The sequence below is a fragment of the Tenrec ecaudatus genome, chromosome X (genome assembly GCF_050624435.1).
Source record: "Tenrec ecaudatus isolate mTenEca1 chromosome X, mTenEca1.hap1, whole genome shotgun sequence".
Lineage (NCBI taxonomy): Eukaryota > Metazoa > Chordata > Mammalia > Afrosoricida > Tenrecidae > Tenrec > Tenrec ecaudatus.
The window spans coordinates 126,612,721-126,639,656 of record NC_134548.1 but is presented as its reverse complement, the minus strand read 5'-3'; the positions used below and the strand labels follow the sequence as shown (position 1 = coordinate 126,639,656).

At 49.3% G+C, this 26,936-nt stretch overlaps 1 protein-coding gene across 3 annotated transcripts in view; it reads right to left on the bottom strand.

The window, feature by feature from the left end:
* SEPTIN6 (septin 6) overlaps nucleotides 1-26,936 on the bottom strand; it is an 84,414-nt gene that overhangs the window by 1,125 nt on the left and 56,353 nt on the right. Inside the window, exons 6-11 of one of the 3 annotated variants that reach the window (XM_075538128.1) lie at nucleotides 22,360-22,456; nucleotides 19,607-19,775; nucleotides 16,792-16,924; nucleotides 12,280-12,470; nucleotides 10,422-10,466; nucleotides 138-3,162 (exon numbers count right to left, since the gene is read on the bottom strand). In XM_075538128.1, the coding sequence (XP_075394243.1) occupies nucleotides 10,463-10,466; nucleotides 12,280-12,470; nucleotides 16,792-16,924; nucleotides 19,607-19,775; nucleotides 22,360-22,456 (594 nt within the window). In that variant the 3' untranslated portion in view covers nucleotides 138-3,162; nucleotides 10,422-10,462. Of the gene's footprint in view, nucleotides 1-137; nucleotides 3,163-10,421; nucleotides 10,467-12,279; nucleotides 12,471-16,791; nucleotides 16,925-19,606; nucleotides 19,776-22,359; nucleotides 22,457-26,936 lie in introns of those variants that run through there. The other 2 variants (XM_075538126.1, XM_075538127.1) reach the window with 2 other exon arrangements.

Here is a 26,936-nt window from a genome sequence, read left to right as displayed (position 1 = left end):
AGGGATGGGGGAGGAGGGGCAGTTTGAGGTAGCACAGGTGCTTCCTGGAGAAGACAGCTTAGAAACAGGGCCATTGACTGTCCATCACCGCTGGGAGGGGAATGGGGTGAGAAGACTGGAAAAACACCACACACCAGTTTAAAGCTTCTGCTTTTAATGGAAAAAAGAAAACAAGCTCCTATGAACAGCAACATGTAAATGCCAAGGGATTAATACAAACAAGCAAAAAAAAACCAAAACCCAAACCCCAAAAGGAAAACAAGACAAAACAAAACACAAATCAAAACAACAGCAACCAAAGTGATCTTGAGACAAATGAGTGTATGGAGTATATGTGTGTGTGTGTGTGTGTGTGTGTGTGGTGTACGTGGAGTGTGTGTGTGTGTGTGTGTGTGTGTGTGTCCTTTTCGGAACAGCTGTACTAATTTAAAAGTCTTTTCATTGAAGGAGGAAAGGGGGAAACCACCCCACCTCAAGGCCTCCCCCTCCCAAACAAACCTCTTCCTGTCTACAGTGAGAAACGCTACCTCCTCAAAATAAGTCTTTTAATGTTTTGCCTTGTCAATTTTTCAAGCTGGCTGCTTGCTACATTTCCCTGTTGACAAGAATCACCTAGGGCACCCGGTCAACATGGGTGGGATAGGGTGGGGGTAGGGGAGCTTCAAAAAGGTCATAGAAAAATTCCATTATCTTTCTATTCCATTTCCCCACAAATTGTTGGCACCCCCTTGGCCACACCTGACTGAGGCCCATCCCTGAAGTCTGGCTAGTAGGTGCCCTGGTGAGTCCTGCCAATTGCAGAAGCACCAGAATCTTCTGTCTGGTCCTGCCCTCACCCAGCCTCTCCTCAGAGATGTTTCTGTGGGAGCGAACTGGAAAACAGTGGCAGCGGAAGGACTCTCTAAGAATTCTGTTTCTCCAAACGTCCCAAGAACTTGTCTCCAAGAGAATGAATCCATGAACAGATTGAATGCCTTTTGTGTAGTGAGTCAGGAGACGTGGCATTTAGCTCGACTTCTGCCACAACACGGTAGTGGGGGCCTTGGGAAAGTCCCTTAACTTGTCCTGAGCTCGGGTTCTTCTTCTGCAAAAGTGGAACAAATCTGTCTTCCCTCCGTAATATAAAATTCCTGCCTCCGCCTCGTCTCTGAAGGACTGGCAAAGGCTGTATGGCCCAGGTCCTTTTGGAATACTTGTCATTGGGGGCTGCTGTCGCTCTCTGCTCATAGTGACCCGATTTGACTGGGTAGAACTGCCCCCTAGGGGTGCCCAGACTTAATCTTTATGGAAGAAGCCCTGGTGGTGCAGTGATTAAGCACTCCGTTTCGAACTAAAAGGTTGGTTGGTTTGCTTTCAAAGTCAGGGCAATCTACTTCGGTAAACATTTAGTCTTGGAAAGCCTGTGGGCCAGTTTGGCTGTCTTATAGCACCCCCATGGGTCAGACTCCGCAGTAACGGCCTTTTCTCGGAGTGGCGTGTGGATGTTTATTTTTATGGCAGCAGATGGTCATATCTTTTCTCCCATGGAGCAGCAGCGTGGGCTCCAATGGCTCCGGGTGCTGTCTAACCACTGTGCTTCGGGGGCTCCTTAGAGTGCCTTAGCACTCACGGGCTTCCCCAGTAAAAAGCTGCCAATTTAGGTGACTAATTAGTATTGGGGGTGGGGCTTGGGGGGTAGAGATGAGTGGTTGGTTGGTGTAAATTGAACCTACTAGACCTCAAAGCTGCAAACAAGGGACCTTTCTCAGGAGGCTAAGAGCCCTCACTTAGCATCCTTCAGAGCTCCTGGCTGAGTCCTGGGCTGTCTTATCTCCGAGCCACCACAATCAACCCAACTCACTACCAGCGAGCCCGTGCGGACCCAGAGCAACCCCACATGTGGGTTTCCGACACTAAATCTGGACGCGAGTAGCTCACACTACTGACCTCATGGTGAGGTCAAGCCTCCAAGCCAAGGGGCTTCTAGAATGCTTCACAGTGCTTTGGATTGTCCCAAGACCCTGGCTTCTGCTTCAGTAGCCTCACCTACTTCCCTGCCTCTAGCCCTTAACCAATCAGTGAATGGAAATTAAGATTACATGCTTGGCTTTGTCAATCAGAAAAGAGAAAGCAGGCCAAAGGTTGGTTTTTCACTGTCTCTACTTTCTGCTTCCTATTATTATCTGTTGGAGCCCCGGTGGGGTGTGCGTTAGGCTGCGAACTGCCAGGTTATTAGTAGTTTGAAGCCAGTCAGTGGGGGAAAAGCTGATGTTTTCTACTCCCATGCAGATTTACAGCCCTGGGCATCCACAGGGGCAGTTCTACCCCGTTCTATAGGGTTCCTATGAGTTGGACTGGACCGGATGGTAGTCAATTGTTATTACTTGATTTTAAAAAGACAGTTCCCAGCCCTTTCTGTCCTCCTCCATTCTCGACATTTCCAAAAGGCCTAAACATTTGATATAGTCTCGTTTGACTTTAGGAGCCCTGATGGTGTAGTGGTTACGCGTTGGGATGCTAACTGCAAGGACTTCAGTTCGAACCCACCAACTGCTCCATGGGAGAAAGACAAGGCTTTCTACTCCTGTAAAGAGTTACAGTCTGGGAAACCCACAGGGGCTGTTCTACTTCATCCTAGAGTGGTCGAACAACCCTTTCACAGGGGTCATCCAATTCATAACGGTAGCAAGATTACAGTTATGAAGTAGCAATGAAAAAAATGTTATGGTTATGGTTGGGGGGTCACCACAACATGAGGAACTGTATGAAAGGGTCCTGGCATCAGGAAGGTTAAGAACCACTGTCCTGGAGGGTCACTAGAGGGTTGCTAGGAGTCGGCACCAACTCAATGGCAGGAGTTTTGGGTTGTTTGACTTTGTGGTTGGAAAGCAAGTGGTCCAAAACAAACAAAACCCAAACCAAACAAATAAAACCTCCCCAAAGAAAATAAATATACAAGAAGGTGGTGGTCATGGCCCATGCCGGGGGTTCTGGGAGGCAGGATCAAGTTGTGGAAGTCAAAAGAAGTCTTGAAGGGATAGTACATCGCAAGGGGGGGGGGGCTGGCTGCCTGACACCCCAAGGGAAAGCTGTCAGTTAAAATAGGAACTTTGGCTTAAAAGGCTAAATGGAGTCCAGTCCAGCGGTAGCAGGGAGTGCTATTCAGTACACAGCCATGGGTTACTGCAAAGGAAGGGCAGAGAGAGGGCGTGTTAGCCACAGATCATTGCCAGGGCACCTCCAGGTCTCCCCTTTGTCCCGGGGCCAAACACAAAGGCCACTGCCCGTGGTGGCCCTGAAAGTGGAAGGCTGGCTACATCACAAAGGTTCCCTGAAAGCTACGGTCAGATGGGACTCCCCATCAAAAAGAGGGCAGGAAGGGATATATATATATATAAGAAAATCCTTGGAATTGGAGATCAAATGCCAACTTGCCCACACAGATTCTTTGCCTGTTCAGTTTCTCTAGTTTCCAAAATGGGGTTATTAGACCTGGTATTGGAATGAAGTGGCAGCCTTTAGGAAAATACCTAGGAGTTTCTGGAAGCCCCCAGAAGAGCTCTATCTGTGCACAATGCAAGCCACTAGGTTGGTAATGGCAGGAAGGTTTAGTCTCCTTTTTGCATCCACGGTGTCCCCAGAGGCAGAGAGGTCCAGCATTCTCTCCCACAGACGTGTTGGGGGGGAAAGGCTGCAAGTCAAGTGCGGCTGGCATGTTGAACCAAACCGAGTGCCAGGTGGACTGAAACAAAGCTGGGAAGGGGCACCAAGAACAAGCACTAGAGTCATCTCCTTTGGGAGCCCTTGGTTGCCATGGAGATGATTAAGACTCATGGCAACCTCATGGGTATCAGAATAGAACTGGGCTCCACAGGGTTTTCAATGGCTCGGCTTTTAGGGGGAAGCCAATTACCAGGCCTTTCTTCCGAGGTGCCTCTGGGTAGACTTGAGAAGGGATTGTGGCACTTCTAGTGGGGTGATGTCAATGAAGAGCAGTAACTGGAGTGCAAGGGATTAAAAAGGAGCCGTGTTGACCAGAAGTTACCCAGCCATGGCAACTTGAGGGAGCTAGGAGCACCCAGTGTCCACGCAGGGCAGCTGATGGAACCCCTATCAGGTTCCAGTTTGGCAAAGACAGGGCTGGAGGTAGTCGCCTGGGGTGCGGGGTGCATCTCCAAGCCATGTGACTGCTGGTTCCTGGCCAGAGGCTAGATACTGTCCTCAGACTCTTAGGCTTCTAAGAACCTTGCAGAAAGAGGCAGGCGGGTGGCAGAAGGTGGGGGGTGGGTAGGCACAGGATGTGTGCACCCCAACTGGCTAAAGGGGAACTGAAGAAGCGGGGCCTCGGCTCTGTTGTGCAGGGGAAGGGCGTTTACAGGAAGCCCAAACTGAAAGTGAAAAAAGAAGTGGGGTTAATGAATGTGGATTAGGTACCCCTCTGCCCCCCCCAAACAGTGGGGTTGGGGGTGGGGAGGAGGAGGGTCAGAGGAAAATTGTTTAATTAATTCATGATGATGAATAGACAAATTGGAACGTAGTTATGTTTAAGATCTTATTGCATTGGCTCCTGAGAACATTCTTTCTCTCTCATATACCCACAAACACCCGAGGGCTGCTCATGCAGTGAATCATTATCAACTGTCAGAATGCATCATCTTTTTTCTCTTCCTAAAAACCAATGGCTGTGGAGTCATTTCTGATCCTGAGTGACTCCATGTGTGTGAGAGTAGAACTGCACTCCCCAGGATTTTCTAGGATGCCTTTGAAGTAGAACGATTGCCAGGCCTTTCTTCCAAGAAACCTCTGAGAAGGTTCTAACTTTTTGCACTATTCAGGGCCTCTGGGACACACATGCCTTCCGCCAGTCTCCAGATGGTCCCAGGCCATGAGATAGAAGTCCCTGTATTTCCTTGGCCCACAGTAACCTTCAGAGCAGTTGGGGTCAGTTAATGGATACTCCAGGGGCAGGATCTGTTGGAGAAGTATCTGGAGGATGGTCTCTAGATTAGGATGCAGGGCCGGAACATTCTGCTGCTGTTAGTTAGGTGCCTTCAAGTCGATTCCGACTCACAGCGACCCTGTGGGCGACAGCGGGAGACCCTGCCCCGCTGCGCCGTCCTCACCTTTGTGCTTGTTTGAGCCCATTCTGGCAGCCCCAATCTCAATCCCTTTCACCGAGGGTCTTCCTCTTTTCCACGGTCCTCCCACATTACCAAGTATGATGTCCTGTTCCAGGGACTGGTCTTGCCTGGCAACATGTCCAAAGTACGTCATATGACGTCTTCCCGTCCTTGTTTCTAAGGAACGTTCTAGCTGTCCTTCTTCCAATACACCGTATTTCATGTGTATGCTGAGCAAATCCTCAGAGAAGCTGGATTATATGAAGCAGAACATGGCATCAGGATGGGAGGAAGGCTTATGAACAGCCTGTGATAGGCACATGGCCCAACCTTGATTGCTGAAAATGAGGAGGACTTGAAGCACTTGCTAATGAGAAGACCAACATCCTCACAACTGGATCAGTAGGGAACATTATGATAAACAGAAATAAGATTGAAGTTGTCAAGGATTTTGTCTTGCTTGGATCCACAGTCAATGCTGGTGGAATCAGCAGTCAGGAGATCAAATGACACAGTGCTTTGGGTAAATCTGCTGCACAAGATCTCTTTGAAGTGTTGAGCAAGGCTGTTAAGGTGAGGACTACGGTGCCCCCCGCCCAAGCTTTGGTGTTTTCATTGCTCCATGTGCGTGTGAAAGTTGGGCATCGGGTGAGGAAGGCTGAAGCAGAATTCAGGTCTTTGAATCACGGTGCTGGCGAAGAATGTTGGCAGTACCACGGGCTGCCCGAAGAACAGATTGTCTTGGAAGAGGGACAGCCAGACTGGTCCTTAGAAGTGAGCGGCCAGAACATAGCTACCCCCAAACCTGAGCTACAGAAGCATGTTGATTCATGTTCCTGTTGCACTTTATTCTATTTATTCTGTGACATTAATAGGAGGAAACTGAGACACTCCGAGAAGTCAACTGTTCTGTCTGTGGCCTCAAAGTAAGAGTCGTGACCAGGGTCCGAGCTTAACCCCCTGGGCTGTTTAATCAACACAGTTCTCATCACACCACAGTAAGCCCAAGAAGTCCTTGGTTGTGGGTCCGAGCCCTCATTTCTTAGACAAAGCATTAAATATTTGGGGCAGGGAATTGGTTCAAAACATGTGTCTGCGTGGGGCAAATGGTTTGCACACTCAGCTGCTAACTCAAAGGTTGTTGGCTTGAGTCCACCCAGAGGCGCCGTGGAAGAATGGCCTGGCAATTGTTTTGCTCGCAAACTCCAGCCATTGAGTGCCCTCCCGAGCACAGCTCGACTCTGCCACATCCCAGGAGTTGAAACTGGTCTCATTTGCCTCGTTTGTTAACAAGGGTGTGTGGAAAACCTCCGTGAGCACATGTGCACAGGCATTTCTCTGCACTTCTACACACATACAGGGATAAGTCAAAAAGTAACGCACCCGGGGGCTCCCGTGCATACATGCACCGGTGTACGCCAAACAAAACGCATTGCACCATGCCTCTGAGGGCAAGCACGGGGCTGGAGACAATTTCTCCCGGCAAAGCACTTGTCTGAGTCTTCAAAGTCTTCAAAGTGTCTGGCTCATAAAAGGTCCAATCAAAATTGGGTGGGGTTTTTTTGTTTGTTTGTTTTTGAGGCGATCTGCTTGGACCATTTAAGTTCAAGGCAGAAGGTCACTCAGACTCTGTGGTTTGGGGACTCCAAAAGGGTCATCTTGATAGAGTTTCTCAAAGGACACAGGATGATCTTGAGGACTTTTTAGGAAGCTGTTCTAAGGAAACGGGAAGCTTTCCTGAGGAGTGTTTTTTCCCCAGCACAACACTGCATTTGCTCATTCTTCCAAACAAACTCCCTGCCATGGAGTTGATGCCAACTCAGAGTGACAGGCTCGAACTGTCCCTGGGAAGTTCCGAGACGGTAACTCTTGATGGGAGTGGAAAGCCCTGTCTTCCTCCTGCAGATGGCTGGTGGCATATTCATGGAAGGGAGCAAAGGCTGTCTCAGGAGATTTTCATTGGGAAACCTAAGTCTATCCATCTCGCAGCCCTGATCTTGCTACTTCAGACTTCTGGTTTCTCCACCTCAAAGAACATCGAAAGGGAACACGATCTGTGCCCCTCCAGGATGCCCACACTGCTGTTTTGATGTGGTGTGAATGGAAGCCTGCGGAATATTCTTTGGGGGATGTTTTCATCTCTCTAACCTCCCCCTAGATGGAGGATATGGCCAGAAACAGCTTCACATTGTGAGTTTTTGTTTGTTTTAATGCAAGGTGCTAGAATGTTGTAGCAATACTTTTAGACTTTCCTTGTACATACACTTTGGGGACACACACACACTCACACACATACACACACACACACACACACCAGCTAAATGGCAACTTACACCAGGTTTTAGAAGTTTGGTGTTAATGCTCCAGTTTTGCTACAAGCTCCCTGAGTGATCCTCGGGAAGTCTCCAGAAATCCCTTAAAGCCCCCGATATTCTATTTGCTCATTTTGTGAACTACAGAGAACCCCTTCATTTCTACCTCACAAGATGATTGTAAGGATAGACTGAGAGACTGTATACAAAAGCATTTTGAAAGTGTTAAGATGCTCCCCCTCTCATTTTATCCATTGTGTACTTCCCAGTGGAAGAGTAGCCTAAAAAAAAACAAACACCAATGGCCTATATTCTGGGCTTCCTGGGGAGACCGGTATGTTTGGGCTCTGCATATAGCCTGGTGGCACAATGGTTAAGCGCTGCCCTGCCAACCAGAACGTTGACCATTTGAACTCACTCAGCAGCTCTATGGGAGAAAAATGAGTGGTCTGCTTCTGCAAAATTACAGCCAAGAAAACCCTTTGGGGGCAGGTCTACCTTGTTACATGGGATCACGGAGTCAGAACCAACTTGATGACATGTGACAGCAACAACAACCCATACTGTATATATACTGTGCCCCTGCCCCACTCCCAAGACCATTAGTCATTGAGATATGGCATCTACAACTGTGTACTTGGTCAAATAAAACTTTCTTTCTCCACTGCAGGCAGCTCCAAAGAGTGCCCCAGCCCGATGGAAGTCAAAGGAGAATAAGAAAGTCTCCCTCTGTCTGCCTTCGGGTGGCCTTGGTGAGCCAACTCTAGAACAGGGCTCTGAGGAGGGGGCGGGGGTGCCTGTGTGGCCACCTTCCCCTCTGGTCCGCTGTGGAGAAACCTGCTGGGCAAAGGCAGCCTCCTTGGCTGGGGTGGGCTGTGGCAGCAGTTTACCCATTGCCTCCCACGTGTAGAGCATGGGCTTCATTAGAGCTTTGCCCGCATTCCCTTGTGTAATGGCTGCCGATAATGAATGGTTCACTCAGGGAAATGTGAATGAAATGATGGCAAACCATGTGCAATGAAATTGGAATCAACTTCCTAGGAAAATTGCTGTCCAGCTCTCAAGGAAAATGGGCAAACAAACGAAACCAGCAGGGCCTGCGCTCCTAGCTCAGACACAACAGGATGGATTAACCTCTCAATACCTGTAAATAGTTTCATCTTCTCTACGAAAACAAAACAGTAACCCCAATACCACCATATTCACACCTACACGATGACCAGTCAGGCCTTCCTTCACATCAAAACCTTTCTAGTCAGTATTCAAAGTCCCTCAGGATATCACAAATCTTTTTACATTTGGTTTGCTAGGTGCAGGGGCTATAAAGTATTGAGAGTGAGTCTCCTCCCTCCCCACTGCAGTTGCTGATTTCAATAGAGTGCAAGGTGTCTGACACCAAACCGATTGCTGTAGCCTGCACTGGGGCTGGGGGGCAGGGGCAAAACATCTGCACTACCTACCAAGCAGGAGGGGGAAACATCTGAGGATGTCCTGTCTAGTTGGAAGAAAGGGCTTGGAGCTTCTGGCTAGGTGATGTGAATGAACCCGCGGACTGTCGCGGGAAGAGGTTGATCAGCTCCTGGAGTGGCTTCTTCATGGTTGTCGTCTCAGCTAGGAGCTGTGGGTAGCGTGTTTGGGGGGCGTCACTGTACTCTCGTCTGTCTTCTTTTGTGGATGCTTGAGAGTTTGCCTCGTACAGTTTTTAATATAATAATAAGTGTCATGATTTTAATTAAAATGAATTTTCTTCCCTCCTCATCCACTCCCCTGAGTTGTGTTGTTGTGCGGCGTCATGTCGGCTCTGACCCATGGCGACTGCGCCACAGAACGAACCACTGCCCAGTCCTGCGCCGGTCTCACAATAGTTCCTATGCATGAGCCCAAGGATGCAGCTCCTGTCAATCAAGCTCCTTGAGGGGCTTTCTCCTCTGTACCCAACCTGATGGCCTTCGGAGTCGAGTAGATGAAAAACATACCAATCGCGAAGACCTCACATGTTGCTGAGAAGAACTGTCTGTAAGGTTTTCATGGCTGTGACTCTTGGGATGCAGAACACCAGGCCTTTCTTCCAAGGCACTGCTCAGTCCATTCACACCACCAACTTTAACCATTTGCACAACCCAGGACTCCACTAGTAGAGTAGATACCAAAACCAAGAAACCTCTCTTTCCCACAAAACAATGGCTGTGACTTTCCAAAAGCAGTTCATCAAGCCTCAAGGTGCCTTTGGGTGGGCTTGAACCACCAACGTTCAGCTTAGTACTCAAAAACTCTTATGCCACCCAGGAACCCTACAGAGGTGCTGAACCTTTGCTTTCCCATCTCTATGAGCTACAGGAACTTATTTTTCCATCTCTGTGGACACAGAACCTCAGATATTCCTTGTCATCAAACGTCACTTGTTTATCTCTTTAGGAAAAGTTGTCATGAACTTGGTACTTGTGGAATTCAACCAAAACTTCCCTCTAACATCTGGGGTCTCCTAGTTTTCTTCCACTGTTATTTATGATGGTTTCAGGCAAGGAAGTTTGAGAAGTTGGACCTAAGAAACAGCCACCAGAGGGAAGCAGGTTTCCATAGTCTGCGAACCTTTCTAAATCTGGGAGATCCTACTGACTGAGGTCCTTGGGCAGGGCTTAGGAGCCCAGCCGTTTCCCTAATCACTATGGCAGCTTTACTGTGAACAGGAACCTTTCAGGATTAAGGGCCCTAATAAGAATAAGAGAAAAAAGGAGCCCAATTGGAAACTGCAAATATGGATAGCAGCTATGTACTAGCAGCCAAAGTCGGGAAAACGCTCCTCTTTTAATCAGGCCAGCAAGCAGTCCACACACACACTTGAAACCTCCCTGAGCTATTTCTTCATGTAATTTGTCAGAGGAAACCAGTTCGACCAATGAAGCAGCCTCTCTTATGATTACTTGTGTATGTGGGGGGGGGGAGTGTGGGGATATGAGGGACCGTGTTCTAGGAGCCAGCGCCAGTTCTATTTAGAGTTAATGAAGCTTACCAGGACCCTGGGTCTCATGCAGCATGCAGCACACAGCAGAGTTAACTGTAAAACATTAAGAACTGATGATGATGGGGGTGAGCATGAGGAGAAATCAATGATTATGAGTTGACACAAACAATGGCGGAGGTTGAGGTCAAAGGAGAAGATCAGGAGGTGTGGGGATGGGAAGAAGGCAGGATGAGAGGAGAGCGCTCCCTGCCACATGGGTACTCTTTTGTTATCTCTCTAAGGGCCACCAAAGGAACTTCTAAATGAGTGAGTCTATTGGATGCAGCCCCCACCTCTCAAGAAGAAACACTATTGCCACCAGCTCTTCTATCCAAAACCGCCACCATCACCATGGGGGCAGAGTGGCATTAGTCTGATGGTGGGACCTCCAGATGTTAAGCAAGTTCTCCTGGAATTATGTAGGAAGTTCAGATCTGGGGCTACTTAGACAATTGGAAGTCCAGAAGGGGACAGTCCGTTTTCTTAGGCCCTTGTTGCTGCTGTGTAGCGCTTCACTACCAGCCAGATTTTCAGCCATGTCAAAGAATTGGAAAGGGCATGGGGTCAGCAACACCAAATCTTCTTGGAAACACCCCCCCCCTTACACAGGGCCTGCTGTCTGTGGTGTTCTGAGGCAAGTAGTGGGGGAAAAGCTGACAGTTTATGAGGAAAACTGGACGTCAATGGAGACTTTTATGGTCTTCAAAAGAGGAATTCACTCCTGCCGGTGGAACCAGTACCCCACAATAGAGCACACACACTCTACGGTGTGCCCTAAGGGATTTGTTGGGGCGGACTGGGGGGGTGGAGGGGCAACAGGGAAGGGGGTAGTTGAACTTTGACCTCAGATATAACTAAAGTCAATGAGTTTGTTCTGTAGCACCAGCAATTCTGTAACAAAACCTCTCTGGACAAATTGGTGAAAATGCTCCAATTCTGACTAAAGAGTCACTGGATGGCCAGACAGCATGCCTTCAAATAGAAGGCACTTTGTTGTACCTAAGTGGTCAAGCCAGAGCCGGCTGGAGGCCAGGGGATGCATTTTCCTCCTGTCAAATATAGGGTTAAATCAAAGAAAACGTTACTGCAAACAGGAGTAACTCTTTCGGCTCTTCTGGTCCTTTTAGTAAGGGCACAGTTAAACACTCTGACGTGACTCCAAGTCACATTGGCCTAACATGTTAAAGGATGCAAGGGGACCACTGGTGACCAGTTGCCCAGGCGATTCCGCCTTACCAAGTACTAGAAGGAAGATGGGGGACATGGAGTAAGGGTCCTGGCATCTGTACCTCCCCACTTGTCCCCCGGGCCAAGAACGAAGAAGCAGCTAGGAGGGGTGGGGAGTCAGGACTGGGCTATGGCCTTTAGTAGCAGTAATGTTCTGTTGGCTATCGCTAGTGAGAGCGGAGGCAGAGTGAGGTCAGAACACAGGCATGTTCTAGAACATGTCTGGAAGCCAGCTCAGCTCCAGCCTCTGTTGGGTGCTCTCTTTCTTCCACTCCTCTCTCTGCCTTTCATTTGCTCCTCTCCCGGGTACAGCTTTGAAGCTCTTACTGTTTATCCCCTTCTTCCACCCTCTCTCTTTTCTTTGACTTTCCTCTTCCTTTCCCTCCTTCCACTTCGGGCCTTAAGTCTGCAGCGCTTTTCGAAGGGGCTGGGCCTCAGAAGCTCTACTCTCGGCTCCTCTGCCTCACAGGAGTCCAAAGGTCTCCTGGGAACTCTGAGATCAAGTCTAGGTGCCTGAACTGGTCAGACAGCCCCCAGCTTGCCTCTAGTCACCAGTCCCGTCAGCCCCCAGGTCGTGCCCTGAAGACATGAGCAGGAGGGAAAGCAGACAAGGGCCAGCCCAGCCCAGCCCACCACTTACTTTTTCTTCTCTTTGTCTCTTTTCAGCGTCTGTGAGCCGCCAGCCTGGGGACCCTGGGACTGGAGTAGCTCGGCGGCTGTCTTTCTCTGTTTGAAAGCACTCACTTCATCATCCAGGGATTTCTTTTTATCCTCCAGCTTCTTCTTCTCGTCTTGGTGCAGTTTCTTCAGCCGGTCAAACTTCTCATGGAGCTAGAGGAGAGGCACAGGGCGTTTGGGGAGAGTCCCCCCTCTGCCACACACCCCATGAGCAGCCCCCAGCCCAGTTGAGCCCAACGTGGTGGTTTTGGGGGTGGGGAGGTGAAGGGGGGTGTGTGCTCGGAGGGATATAATCCTGTAACATCCTGAGACTTGAGAAGACCGCTTTGCCAGCAATGGCCACAGTGCCACCAAAGGATTCGGCTCCAGGATGGGTGGGAGAACCCTGAATTCTGCTTCATACAGTATTTGGCTTAAAAGAAGCATCTCCACAGCTACCACGCGTGATTAATGGTTTTGCTTCTAATAATTGAAATGTAAGCATTTTCTATGCATCCCCTCACTGAATTATCGCAACAATCCCGAGGAAATGAAATGGAACTCGTGGCCACGGAGTCAGTTCCAGCTCATAGCCATCTTCTAGGATGGTAAATCTTTACAGGAGGAGAAAGCCTCCTCTTTCTCCTATAGAGCAGCTGGTGGATTCGAACTGATGATCTTGTAGTTACCAGCCTAATGCATAATCCACTCTGACACTAGTAGCACTATTATTATCTCCATTTTATGAGACAATAGAGAGGTTAAGGAATGTTCCCAAGGTCCCACAGTTAGGAAGTGGCAAATCCAATCTTCTGGGGACTTGATTGGGGACCTTCCAGTATGCTCTTGGCCCTTGCGTCTTCCCTGAAGTCAGGGATGATAGCTACAGATGGGTTGCAGGGAAAATGTCAACAATATTTGGACTTGGACATAGGAGATCAAGAGACTCGCATAACATGGAATGACTATGGAGATGGGCCATAGTGGGTTCTGCATGGGGCTTCTGACTGCAAGGCCAGCAGTTGGAAACTTGCACTGTGGGATAAAGCTGAAGCTTTCTCCTGCCGTAAAGATTTGCCGTCTCGGAAACCCACGGGGGCAGTCTTCTGTTCTAGAGGATCGCCATGAGCTGGACAGGAGTGTTTGGGGACTGTTGCTTAGTAGGATATGGCAGGTGACCCAACTCCAAAACCCATGCCACCCCACTGCCATTGAATCGCCTCCAACTCACAGACACTCTACAGGACCAAGTGGAACTGCCCCCGGGGGTTTCTGCCGCGTCTTTCCCCTGAGGTAATGATGACAGACCTTGTTAGATTAACCAGCTTTGGCTGGTCACGCCAGACTGGGAGGGAGAAGGCCTATCAGCTTTCCTCTGGCTTTGTTCATCTGACTTTTTTTGCATGGGCCATCCGCCTTTATCTCCCCTGCAAAATTAAGTGCCCAGTGACCTTTCTATGCTGCAAAGAGAACCTGATGTAAAATCTATCCTTCTGCCCCAGGCTATGGTGACTGAGCTGTAGAGTCAGAGCCAATTAAAGACGGGTGAGACCCGGGAGCCAATGAGTACGGCCCTTCTTCAGGGGAGAGGGCTTTGAGGTGACACGCTTGTTGACAGGACCTGGACTGTACCTCATGCCAATGAATCTGGTAACCTTGGGAGGACAAGTCAGGGAGGCCTTGCAGGCCAGGTGACCAGTCAGAGGACGGTGCTGGCTGTGAGGTTCTGTTGAGTCCAGAGTGGAACGGTTCTCAGAATTTCTAGGGTAAAGTGTGGGGCAGTCAGCCTCTGTGGAGATTGACAGCCTTACGTGAGGTTAATCCGGGTGTCACCGTGGTTATGCGTTGGGCTGCTACCCAACTGAGTTTGGTCATCAGTTCAAAGTCACCAGCTGCTCACAGCAACCCTGGAGGACAAGGCAGAACTAGTCCTGTGGGTTGCCGAGACTGTGATTTTTTTGTGCATTCAACTTTTGTATTTTTAGAGACTGTAACTGTACAGGAGCAGGAAGCTTCTGGAGCCCCCAGGGCTAGTTCTGCCTTGTCCTCTAGGGGTCACTGTGAGTTGGAATCCACTGATGGCAGTGAGTTTGGTTTGGGTTCTGGGCGGTTTGATACACTATTGAATTCAAAAAAGGTGCTGTGAAATGTAAACCGCCCCCTCTCCTGATTCAAATCAAACAGTAGGGGGTGGGGGGAAGCAGAACCATCAAAACATTAACCAAAATGTATAGGGAAATTGAAAACAAAATTACAGCCCTGGACCCCCCTGAGGCAGTTCTAGTCTATCCCGGAGAGTCGCTAGGAATCATGAGAAGCTACTCTGTGGCCACGGGTTTGTCTTTGTCAGCAGGTGAGCATGTGGCCATTGTTCCACCAGGGCTCCTTAGAGGGCTAACTGTACTAATTTAGTCAATTTAACCTCCAGGTAGGACTGCCATACCTTCATTTAAAAACTCATCTGAGCTCGAAAGTGAAATGGAACAGAAATGTGCACTCTAGAGTGGAGTGCGCACTCACATGAACAGAGACATGCCCCAACTGTGGCAGGTTTAGGTTTCAGTAAGGTATCCCAGGACTCCCTAGGCCTATCTTTCCCATAGCTATGGGGAGCAGCTCCAGAGGAGGGTGGGGACAGAACAGCCACGAAGTGATGAGCATTCTTTACTGAGCTCAGGGCACCTAGGGAAAAGCAGTAGTCTACACTTGGCCTCAAGGGGGCGTCAGGACTTGTCTCTTCAGCAGTGCTATCCAAGAGAACTTTTTGTGATGATGGAAATGTTTTGTATTGGTGATGTCCAACATGGTAACGATTAGTTGCAAAACAGAAGCCCTCGTGGCATCATGGTTATGGGTTGGGCTGCTAACTGCAAGGTCGGAAGTTTGAAACCACCAGCCTCTCTGAGGGAGACAGATGAGGCTTTCTACTCCTGTAAAGTATTACAGTCTCAGAATCCCACAGAGGCAGTTCTACGGTATCCTATAGGGTTGTTATGAGTCAGAATCAACTTGATGGTGGTGAGTGTTGAAAAAAAAAAAAAAAAAAAGGAAGGTCCTCACAGTGGCTGCATTGGTGGGCTCAGATGTAACAATTGTGAGGACGGCCCAGGACCTGGCATTGTTTTGTTCCGTTGTCCTTAGGGCCATCATGAGTCAGAGCTCACTCGTGGCACCGAACAACAATTACACGAGGATTGGATATTTGACAAGTGTCCAATGGTTTTGAGGGAATGAATCTTACATGCTATTTCCTTTTAATCAATTGAAACAAATCTCCAGGTGCCATTGAGTCATTCCGATTCCAGCTCGAGGTGACCACAAGGGTCCCTGAGTAGCACTGCACATCGGCTCTTCAGTGGCGGAACCTTTCACAGGTCCCGGGCGGTGAAAATGGCTTGTGCTCAGCTTCTAACCAGTAGCACCACAGAATAAAGGCCTAGCCACCTGCCTCTGTAAAGAGTAGCAAGAAAAAAAATTCCCAAACTCCCTGTCATCGAGTCATTGTTGACTTCCAGTGAGTCCCTGTGGGCTGCCGAGACGGTAACTGTTTATGGGAGTAGAAAATTACTTATAGGAGTAGCTCCCATGGAGCTGCTGGTGGTTTTGAACTGCCGATCATGTAGACTGTAGGCAAAGCTCAACCACTACACCACTAGGTCTCCTTGTAAAGATTACAGTCAAGAAAATACTATAGAGAGGTTCTAATTTCTAATACATAGGTTGCTATGAGCTGGAATCAACTTGATGGCAATGTTTTTGTTGTTGTTATTTTCTTTGGGGTTTAGACCTTTTGGAAGTTGGTTGCCAGGCTTTTCTTCCGAGGCACCTCTAGATGGATTTGAACTGCCAATCTTTTAGTTAGCTACTAATTACTTAAACCAAAGTTTGTAGCAGCACCCAAAACTCACCGCCATCAAGTCAATGCTGACACCTGTCAACTCCCTGTGGGTTTCCAAGACTATAGTTATTTATAGGAATAAAAAAATTCTAAATGTAAACTGTCACACGTAGCTAGTAACTGCCTAGTGGAGGTGACGAAGCTCTAGAGCAGGCGTCCTCAAACTAGGGCCCGCGGTCCACATGCGGCCCGCCGAGGACATTTATCCGGTCCGCTGGGTGTTTTTGCCCTGTTTTGTTTTTTACTGCAATATAAGATATGTGCAGCGTGCATAGGAATGTGTTCATTGGGTTTTTTTTTAAACTATAGTCTGGCCCTCCAACGGGTCTGAGGGACAGTGAACTGGCCCCCTGTTTAAAACGTTTGAGGACCCCTGCTCAACAGAGCTGCATTGGACAGAATGAGCACACGTTCCAGTTTGGAGGAATAAAGAGAGGGACAGACCCTGGTGTCAAAGCCCACTCTGTATGCCGAGCCCATCCCTGCCCGCAGCCTGCCAGGCTTTCACTGGCTGCTCTCTAGGGCAGAAGCCCTGCCCATGACCGAGTTCAATCTCCTTTCTTTGCCGTCCTGGCACCAGGGTTGGCTCTTGTTTACCTCTTTCTCTGCCTCCTTGAGCTCGGCTTCTTTCTCTTTGACTCTCTGGACGAACATCTGCCTCATCTCCTCTTCTTTTTTCTGGAGTTCCCCTAAGAACTCATTTCTTTTGGCCTCATACGTCTCCTGTAAACTGCGAACAAGGTCAGGTTAATTTTGCTGCCTTTGGAAATGGCCCCTGTGAAGTGCAACGTTCTCTTCAGTGATGCCGAAAGCCTCCCCCAGCCTCCCTTCCTCATTTGTGGGAGAAGCAAAAACCAACCAAGACAAACCAGAACCATCCAGGAGCGGGCAGCTAGCTGGAGAGGCTGGGCCACCCTGGCCCTCTGGGGAGACAAGTGGATGTGGAAATGACTCTGGCACTTCCAGTTCTACAGTCTCTCTGTACACATGAGGACACTGAGGTCCAGAGAGCAGAGGCCACTGGCCCAAGTTCACACACAGCTACAGAGAGGCAGAGCTGGCACCAGAAGCAAGGTTTCCTGCCTCTTAATTTGGGTGATTCCTCTGCATGGCCAGCTCCTGGCTCTGAAACTGGCCTGGTGAATGATTTCCACACATATTTGACCGACTCCCACGTGTGCTAGATCGATACATTGCTAGTCACTCAGACTCATATCAAGAACTCACGGTCCAGTGGCAAAATCCTCCTGCCCCAGTCCTTCAGAGAGGGTGGCACGTGGAAAGACACAGGTGGGGAGAGTGACTTATTTGGGGGAGACTAGCGAGAGAGGAAGTGCTACCCGCCACAAAGAACTGGACATTTACCCACAGTAGGGTTTTAAGGGCCCACCTGGAAATGAGTGTTGGTGGTCCCACTAAGAAGGGACGGGGAATGTCAATGTGAAGGGTGGGAAGGAAAGCGAGGGAGGGGAGCCCTGGCGCCATGGGCTGCTAACCACTGGGTCAGCTACTCCTCGGGCGCAAGCTGAGGCTTTCTGCTCCGTACATCTCAGAAACCCCGAAGGGGCTATGAGTGGGAATCGACTCCAGGTGGTTAGCATGGGGATTCAAGTGCTTGGCGGCTAATGAAAAGGCTGGCGCTTTCAACCCAGCAGCCACTCCACGGGAGCGAGCAGTGCCCATCCGCTTCCTACGCAGAGACCTCTACCGCTTCTCGAGGCTGGAAGCGAGACCATTTTGGGTTTTATGGTTTTCTGCATATGGAATTCAGGATGGGTAAATCTATAGCCTGGTGGCGCAGTGGTTACGCATTGGGTTTCAATCCGCAGTCAGCCCGAAACCACTACAGTTCCGTGGAAGAAAGACTGGCCTTTCTATTCCTGTCAAAGGCACCGTCTCAGAAACCCACAGGGGGTCGCTGAGTCAGCATGGACTCCACGGCAGTGCATTATTTTGAGACAGTGACTGGGTTCATAGAGTCTTGGGGCTGGAGGAGATAATAATGAGTACAAGCAAGAAGAAAGTGTTGGACAATTGATTGTGGTGAGGATTGCACAACTCTGTTCAATATGTTCCAACTGGTGTGTGATACGCAAATTCGCTGTCAATTTGTCAATGCAACTTGAAATTTGGAAAAATTGGGATGAAAAGATAATGAGATTTCCCCCACGACCTTTGTGAGACCCCCTCAACATATGCGACGTGGAAAGTTGCTCAGAGAGACGTGGGAAGAGGGCTCTTTGCGATAGGGCAGGGGAGGAGGTTGTGTTGTGAGTGAGGTGCCCTCGGCTCCGTCGGGTTTCCAAGACGGTGACATGTATGGCAACGGACTGGCACAGATTCCTCCACCAACCTCATGGCGAACCGTCGAGTGCTTAACGGTTGTGCCACCCAGGATCCTTCAAAGGAGGAGGAAACCCGCCCCATCGAGTCGGTTCTGACTCAGTCACCCTAGAGGACAAAGTGCTCCCTAGGGCTTCTCAGACAGTGGCTCTTTCTGGAAGTAAACAGCCTCATCTTTCTCCTGCAGAATGGCCGGGGAGTTCACACTGTGGTTAGTAGGCCCAATGGGTAACCCGCTAAGCCACCATGGCTCCCAAAGGGGGGTGTGGGGGACCAGGTAGAGGGATTAGAAAGGTCGGAAGAGGCAAAGGAAGTCTCTGGAGGGCAGGAGAGCAATCGCTGAGGATGCACCCACCAGCCAGAGATGAGCACACCTGCCTTCAACCTCCGGCGCTCCACGTGCCCCTCACTGACTCGACCCCTGCCTGAAACAAGACCAAGTCTTTTCGTCCACAACGAAGGGCATCCCGTGGTTGCTGAGGAGGTGGGGCTGAGGTCACCTGTCCTGCACACAGATTCAAGCACATGCTTGTGATGTCGCCTCTGAAGTCGAGCACCACGAGTTGCTTTCGAGAGCCACCCTGGTCTCTGTGGGCATCTTCAATACTGATCTGAGACACATGCCATGGACTATAAACATGCTGTGGTGAAAGTAAAGCGGGGGAGAGGGAGGGGAAGCCTGCAGTTTACCACTCAATAGAAAACCGCTTCAACCTGAGCTGATGTGGTTTGGACCGCAGGGAGGTGGATGGAAGCCTGATAGTTCTGCCGGGGGTTCTGAGCAAGAAAATGGGGTTGAGGGCCACCCAGCAGGACAAGATCCCAACTTAAGGTTCCCCTCCAGTCCAGTTGGCTGGGGCACTCCTCTGTGGACTTATGACGGGGCCTCAGGCCCTGCCCCACCGCCCCAGCAGCTGGGTAAGGCAGGTAGGGAACGGGCAAGAGGAACTGTCAAGTGAGTTACTCCTGCTCCTCCTGGACTTCGCCACCTGTGCCTCGCCTTCCTGGTGAATTCACTGCGGCATGATTTGCCCACCACCTGGCCTGGCTGGGCTGAAGGGCAAAGTACCTGAAGGGTTTGCTGTCAGGGTCGGTGTCCTTGAAGCCCATCTCCTCCAGTTTACAGCGGCGGTACAGTTCATAGTGCCGGGTGTGAGTCTGCTCCCGCAGATCCTCCATGTTGACCCGAATCAGCATCTCCCTCAGCTTCACAAAGTCGCAGTGCGCCTCGTTTTCAACTGCATAGCAAGGGGGAATGTCCATTGAAAGCACATTGAAAGCCAGGCCGGCAGAATCAGAAATGGGTGAAATGAGAGGCAACATGTCTTCCAGTGACATCGCCTAGCCACCTGTATACGCAGAGCCCGTGTACTTTCTTCTGGATTCCCTTTTCTCTTTTTACTTCCTGGATTCACCGGAAACGCCAATACAAAGTGACCACAATGACAACAGTGAGAAACAGTACTGCCATGAAAACATCTCAGAAGACACTCAGTAGCACCTCCACCCCACTACGCCGATCAGAACCCATGTGGAAGTCTTCAGATTCATCCATTCAGCTCACAAATCCTTGATCCCAGTCCCGTAGGAGGCACTGGGAATTGAGAAATGAAGTCATGGAAGGTTGCCCTCACGTGCAAAAGAGTAGATGTATAATTGAAAATCTAAAAAATACACGTACAGCCGAGGGAATCCTAAAGACTCCAAGATCCCAAAAGAGGAGGGCCCTAAGGTCTCCTGCACCTAGTACAAGCTTCAACAAAAGAAGGCATCTTAAGATGACTGGAACCAAGAGTAGGAATTTATCAGGCAGTTAAGGGCATAACCCTTGCAAGGTCTCGAAGAGGTTAGGCAAGGTTACGCAGCTAGTCAGTATAGCCTAGTAATCGAGGCTATAGGAACTCGGGGACAAAGACTATGGTCTGGTGCCATAATCTCCAAAGAATAACGGAGAACAACTAGGGCATCAGCAGCTGACAGTGACACGGGCTGTGTCTTGTCCATCTGAATGGTAAAAGGTAGGGGTTCCATAGGGCGGGTAAAGGCCTGACAGGTGCCACCCATGGTGATCAGGACCAAGTGGAATCCACTTTGCAGCCCAGATCAGGTGAGGCCTGGGTGGGTGGACCACCCCCCTCAGCAACAGAATGCAATACCCAAGATTGACTAAGTCCTCGCAACGTTACCTGCCTACGAGCATGAGTTAGTGCCCTGTCAAGCTGCTTGTAGTGGTGGCTTCCCTGGGTTAGTCTGGTGCTGTCTGGCCTGATCGTGTCTGAGATGAACAGGGAGGGGGACCTGGGATGAGAGGTTTGGGGCAGAGTTGGAACAGACTGCCTTGTGGTTATCAGGCCACTCTTTCCAAAGTCTGGCTCAATTCACAAAACCCCTCTGCTTAAAGCTCGTGGTGTTCAGGATCAAACTTCCCACTGTCATCGAACAATCTTAAAAAAGGGACCAAGAAAAGGACCAGTTAGGCAACTTCTCAGGATGACCAAACAGAGCATCTCATCCTCCATCGGAATGAGCCCCGCGGGCTGCTCAGTCACGCCACAGCTTCTTCCTCTCACTAGGCATAGAGCAAAAAGGACAGAAAAACGTCGAAAAGCATTATTTGCGGGGAAATGTGGGGAAGTCCCACTTGGAAGAAGTCATTGTGATCACCTCCTTTTCTTCTCATTTCTCCTCAGGTTCCTGTCACTCAGGTTACAATTTCACACCCTCAGTCGGACTGTTGGTCCACAATGCATCTATGCATGTACCTAGAGGAGTGGAGCATCTCTAGCTGCACAGGGTAGAAAAGACCAAAACACAGCCGAGCTCAGCCTACAGAGAGGCCTGTTATTGCCTGTTATGGATCTCTGGTATGCCCTAGAACATGCCAGGCTTTTCATGTGCAGGGAACGACTCGCTGCCCGCTTGCAGTTGTTTGGCTGATAATAGGGACGAGTTGACTCAGACCAGCCACACTCTCACACACGGTGCCCCTTGTCATCTGAGACCTCGCTGGTAGGCGTAGACCCATCCACGGTAGCAATCAAAGTCAGTTTCTTTTAGAGTGAACACCTTTCTCTCGATTTTGTTTTATAACAGTGGCCTTATATAAGAGTCATCCTTTCATGGCAGGCTAATTTCACTCAGCACACGGTCCTCCAAGTTTCGATGAAGCTCGAGAGGAGACAGGTGCTCACTTTGGGGAAGGTAATAGACTACAAGAGGGAGATGGGTTAAAAAAAAACGATGGCCACAGAGCAAGACAATGGGAGGTGGGATGAGCCATTGAACATAAAACCAATCTGCTCTGAAGGCCTTCACCTAATCATGGGCTGTTCCACAGATCCATCATTCTTAGTTCATTTTTTTTTCATTGCTGTAGGTGATTCCATCCCATAAGTGCCCCCGGTTTACCCAAGTTAACCGCAACAGACATTCGGGGTCGTTTCTAAATATTCGTCGTTGCCAACACTGCGGTGAGCGTTCTGGCCCCTGCCTCCTAGTGCACTCAGGCAAGTGTACGACGTGCTTTCCTTCACATCCCTCCCCACTTGGCTCCAAATGAAAGCACTTTGGTTTGAGGAAGGCTTTCTCTGGGAGCATCCGAGGAAACTTGCTCATGCCAGAGCATCCACGAAAAGGACCAGAGGCTGCTCCCTTGGGTCCCCTCTGACTACTTGAGGCCCAAGTAGGGACAAGTTAGAGATCAGTTGCACAAGGATTGGGAACAGGCAAAGAGAAACAGAAGTGTGTGTGGTTGGCAGGGGTGGGGGTGGGTGGGTGGGGGGGCATGTCTGAGTGTAGCGCCCCTGCTGGAGACTCACTCACCCTGCACCGTGCCCCAAGGATACTGCCGCGCCTTCATCATCTTATTGCCGATCTTCAGTTCTTCTGTGCTGCCAATGACAGCAAACGGCAGGTGGGCCTGCAACAGAAGGCATGCACACACACACACACACACACAAAGGAAAAGCTCAACACTCCAGAAGAAAAGCCCCACGCTGCCAACAAGCCCATGGCTGCTCATCTGGGGTGGAGTCCTCAGCTGCGGCAACTACAATTCCCTTCAAGTCAACAGCATCCCCAGCAAGAGGCATTAATGAGAAGCAATCTAGCTGTGTGGTAATAAGGGGTCCCATTCAGGCTCCTGCTGCTCAGAATTTCACAACAGAAGCTAACAAGGACAGGGTCAGATGTATGGAAAACAAACAAAAACAAGAAAATGAGCTCACTACTCAATAGATGCACGCCACTATGAACGTAGCCAGTCACTATTCATAAGGCACCCTGGTGGTGCTGTCTGGTAAATGGTACACTGCTAAACCCAAGGTCAGAGGTTAGAGGCCATCAGGCGCGCCTCGGGAGAAGAGGCTGTCTGCTCTTGTAAAGATGGACAACCCTCTCTAGAGCTGCTATGTCTGGAAGCAACTCGATGGCAGTGGATTTGGGGCTTGATTCCTTCTACATAGTGGTGAGGGGGATAGAGAGGATTATGCATGGATGAAGGTGAGCAAGAGGCTGCCTGGCCTTTGAGAATAAGTACAGACTGAAACCACACTGCAGACTGTCTTAGCTCTTCTCTGATTATTCTCATCCTACCCTGGAGCAAGAACTCTCTGGACTCCTGAGCCTGGAAGCCAAGTCAACCAGCAATTACCCAGGTAAACCATGATGGTGAAGGTTTTTTTTAGTGATCGAATGAAGACTACAAAAGGATCCCTGGTGGGGTAGTGGGCCACGCAATGGGTTGCTAACCACAAGGTCAGCAGTTCGAGGTCACCGGCTGTTCCATGGGAGAAAGATGAGGCGTTCTACTCCTATACTGAGTTATAGCCTACAGAAACCAAACGAGCCAGCACTACGCTGCCCTCTGCAGTCACTAAGGACCAGAGATGACTCGATGGCAGTGAAAATGACAACGGCACAGAACAACAACAAAGAAATGAAGAAACACTCCTTGCCCTATAAGGAGCTTATAATCTTATTGTGGAAGCCAGAATGACACACCCCAAATCATATTACATACGAAGTGATCAATGCATACTTCAAATGCATAGTCTGGTAATTCTGACTCATGGCCACTTTGTGTGTATCAGAAAGCGGTGCTCCATAGGGTTGTCAACAGTGGTGACCATTTGGAAACAGAGCACCAATTTTTTTCTTTGGAGGCACCCCTGGGTAGGATCAACAATGTCAACCTTTTGCTCAGTAACCCAGTATATAACCATTTGGACGGAACCCCGGGAAACTCCACTCCATAAACAGTGGGTAGTTTATAAGTGCGGCTTGAATGACTGTGCAGGCCTCCGAGAATGGTAGAGAAGAAAGAAGGGTGGAGGACACACAGGGGTGAGAGCCTGGTGCTTGCAGGGGGAACTGAGGAGCTTCACTACTAGCCGAGAGGCTGGCAGATCACACTCATCCAAAGGTGCCTTGCAGAACAGGCCTGGTGATCTGTTTTGGAAAGGGTAGAGCCTTGAAAACCTCTCTAGCAGTTGTCCTCTGCACACAGGCCTCATCGTGAGTGAGAACCCACCCAAAGTGACTAACAGCAATGTGATAGGTAGGTGTAGTGTGCTAACCTGGCCAATAGGAACACGTGGGATTAATCAGGTCGCAGTTTGATTGGAAGGCAAAGAGACAAATGGCCCCACAAGGCCTGCCTCTCGCTCTCTTGCCCTCTGGTGATTGGACCAGTGTGTGGCTGCTTTAGCTAGTTCTCTGCCTCAACTTGTGAACTACACTACCTGTGGGACAAGCCAATCCATGGATCATGTCACTAGAGCCTGAGGTTCTTTCGAGACCTGCTTTGCCATGCATCACTTGAGCTTGAGGCTGGTGAATCCTGTCGTCTTGCATTGTTTGAGTTCAATATCCCATCCGGGCCTGCTTTGTTAAGCTGGTGACCCACCCTGATGTTTGCTGTCTGTGTGCAGACTCTGACTGCTTTGCCCAAGGGAAGACTCAACAGTCTGCTTCCTTGACCTTGGACCCAGCAGCCCTCATGAGTTGAAGGACTTCCAGTATATTAACTGTTCCACGGAAGTGAGTTGAACTGAGCCCTCTATACTGCTGTGTGGACTAATTAGCTGTTATATTTCGTCATACTGTATAAATCTCTCTCTCTCTCTCTCTCTCTCTCTCTCTCTCTCTCTCTCTCTCTCTCTCTCTCTCTCTCAGCATATGGTCCTCCAAGTTTCGATGAAGCTCGAGAGGAGACAGGTGCTCACTTTGGGGAAGGTAATAGCCTACAAGAGGGAGATGGGTAAAAAAAACAACGATGGCCACAGAGCAAGAAAATGGGAGGTGGGATGAGCCATTGAACATAAAACCGATCTGCCTAGCACAAGCAACAACATCAAGGGCCTGGCTGCAGCTTTGTGTCACAGAGAAGAGGCTGCCTCCAACAGGTCAGGTTCAAAACCAAACTCACTGCCATCGAGTTGATGCCACTCAGATAATCAATTTATGGTTTTGGAGATTTTGAGATTCTGTTCTGAATTCCTACTCTTTTGATCAGAATTCCTCTATAGAATCTTTGATCAAAATATTCAGGAATTCTAGCCAGACATGGTATCCATAAACCCCATTGCCACCAAATCAATTCTAACTCACAGTGACCCTATAACAGCCAGAACAGCCTCCAAGGAATTCCAAGGCTATAAATCTTTAAAGAAGTAAATAGTCACACCTTTCTTCCATAGTGAGGCTGGTGGATTCGAACCATCAACCTTCTGGTTAGCAGCTGACTGCTTCACCACTGCACCACCTGTGCTGCTTGCTCCAGGCATGGTAGGTACTCTTATTATCCTCATTTTATAGATGAGAAAATGGAGGCCCCAAAGGGCCAGGTGTCTTGCTAACAGGCGCACAGTCCTCAGAGGCCAGACAGGGTATGGAATCCAGGTCTCACTGACTTCCAAGTCCAATCCTGGCTGTTTTTCTGCTCCCTAATTTAGGGGGACTCAAGCAGCAGATGGCGGGAGGTGGAGGGCTTGAAACCCTGGGGTGAACTGGTTGTGCAAGGTCCGTCTATGAAGTGTAGCCCACCTCTGGACTGAAACCCACAGCAAATCAGTCTTATTGTTGTTTATTTTACTCTGCTGATGGCTCTCGCACTCAATCCTTTCAAATTTTTTTCTCTAGCTCTTCACCCCAAGAATGTTCTTCGAAGTGAAAAGACGCAGCCCCGAATAGGAGTGCTGGTGGCATGGTGGCTTATGCATAGAGCTACTTCTCTATCTGCTAGGTTGTCTTGAGTCCTAAAGGACACAATGGTGACAGTGAGTTCGTGTTTGAGTGATTAGGAGCTCAGCTCCAAGATATCCATTCATCCTCCAAGGTGTTAAGTCATCTAGGTGAAGCCTCGCTGCTCACCCTCAACTGTTCCAGATTAGCACCTCAGGTAATTCCTTCTCTACAATCCTGCTCCTCTAGCTGTCCCCAAACCAGGGAAGTGGGAAAGATTATGATGTAAGGGTGGGGTGCAAATATTTTGGCAGTCCTAGTAGAGAGAAAGGAGCCCTAGTGACTTAGTGGTTACACATTGGGCTGTGATCCTCAAGATCAGTAGTTCAAAACCACCTCCCACTTCAAGGGACAAAGATGGCTTTCTACTCTCATAAAGGGTTGTAGCCTTAGAAACTCTCAGGGGGCTGTTCTACCTTGTTCTATAGGGTCACTATGAGTAGGTATTGACTTGGTGGCAAAGAGGAGAGGGAAAGGAGCCCTGGTATCCTAATGGTCATGCACTCAACTGATAACTGAAAGGTTGAGGGATTGAACCCACTCAGAGGACTCTGAGATTGAAGTTGTCAAGGATTTCTTCTTGTTTGTATCCACAACTAATGCTCATGAAAGAAGCTGTCAAGAGATTAAAGGACCGATTGCACTGGGCCAATTTGCTGCACAAGACCTCTTTAAAGTGTTGAAAAACAAGGAGGTAATTGTGAGGACTAAGGTGCACTTGACCCCAAGCCATGATATTTTCAATCGCCTCTTATGCTGGTGAACCTTGAATAAGGAAGACTGAAGGAGAATTGGTGTATTTGAATTATGGTGTTGGCAAAGAACATTGAAAATCCCATGGACTTCCAGAAGAAAAATCAAATCTGTCTTGGAAGAAGTATGGCCAGAATGTTCCTTAGAGGCACAGATGGCGAGATCTTGGTCTCAGGGACTTTGGACATGTTGTCAGCAAAGTCCAGTCCTGGAGAAGGATATCATGCTTGGAAAAGTAGAAGGGCAATGAAAAAGAGAAAGATCTTCGCCAAGATGGAGCCATACAGTGACTGCAGTGATGGGCTCGAACAGAATGCTTGTGAGGATGGTGCGGGACATTCCTATGTTTCATGCCAGGCGACATGATCCATTGGCTGGCATCCAACAACAACCACAACAGTAAC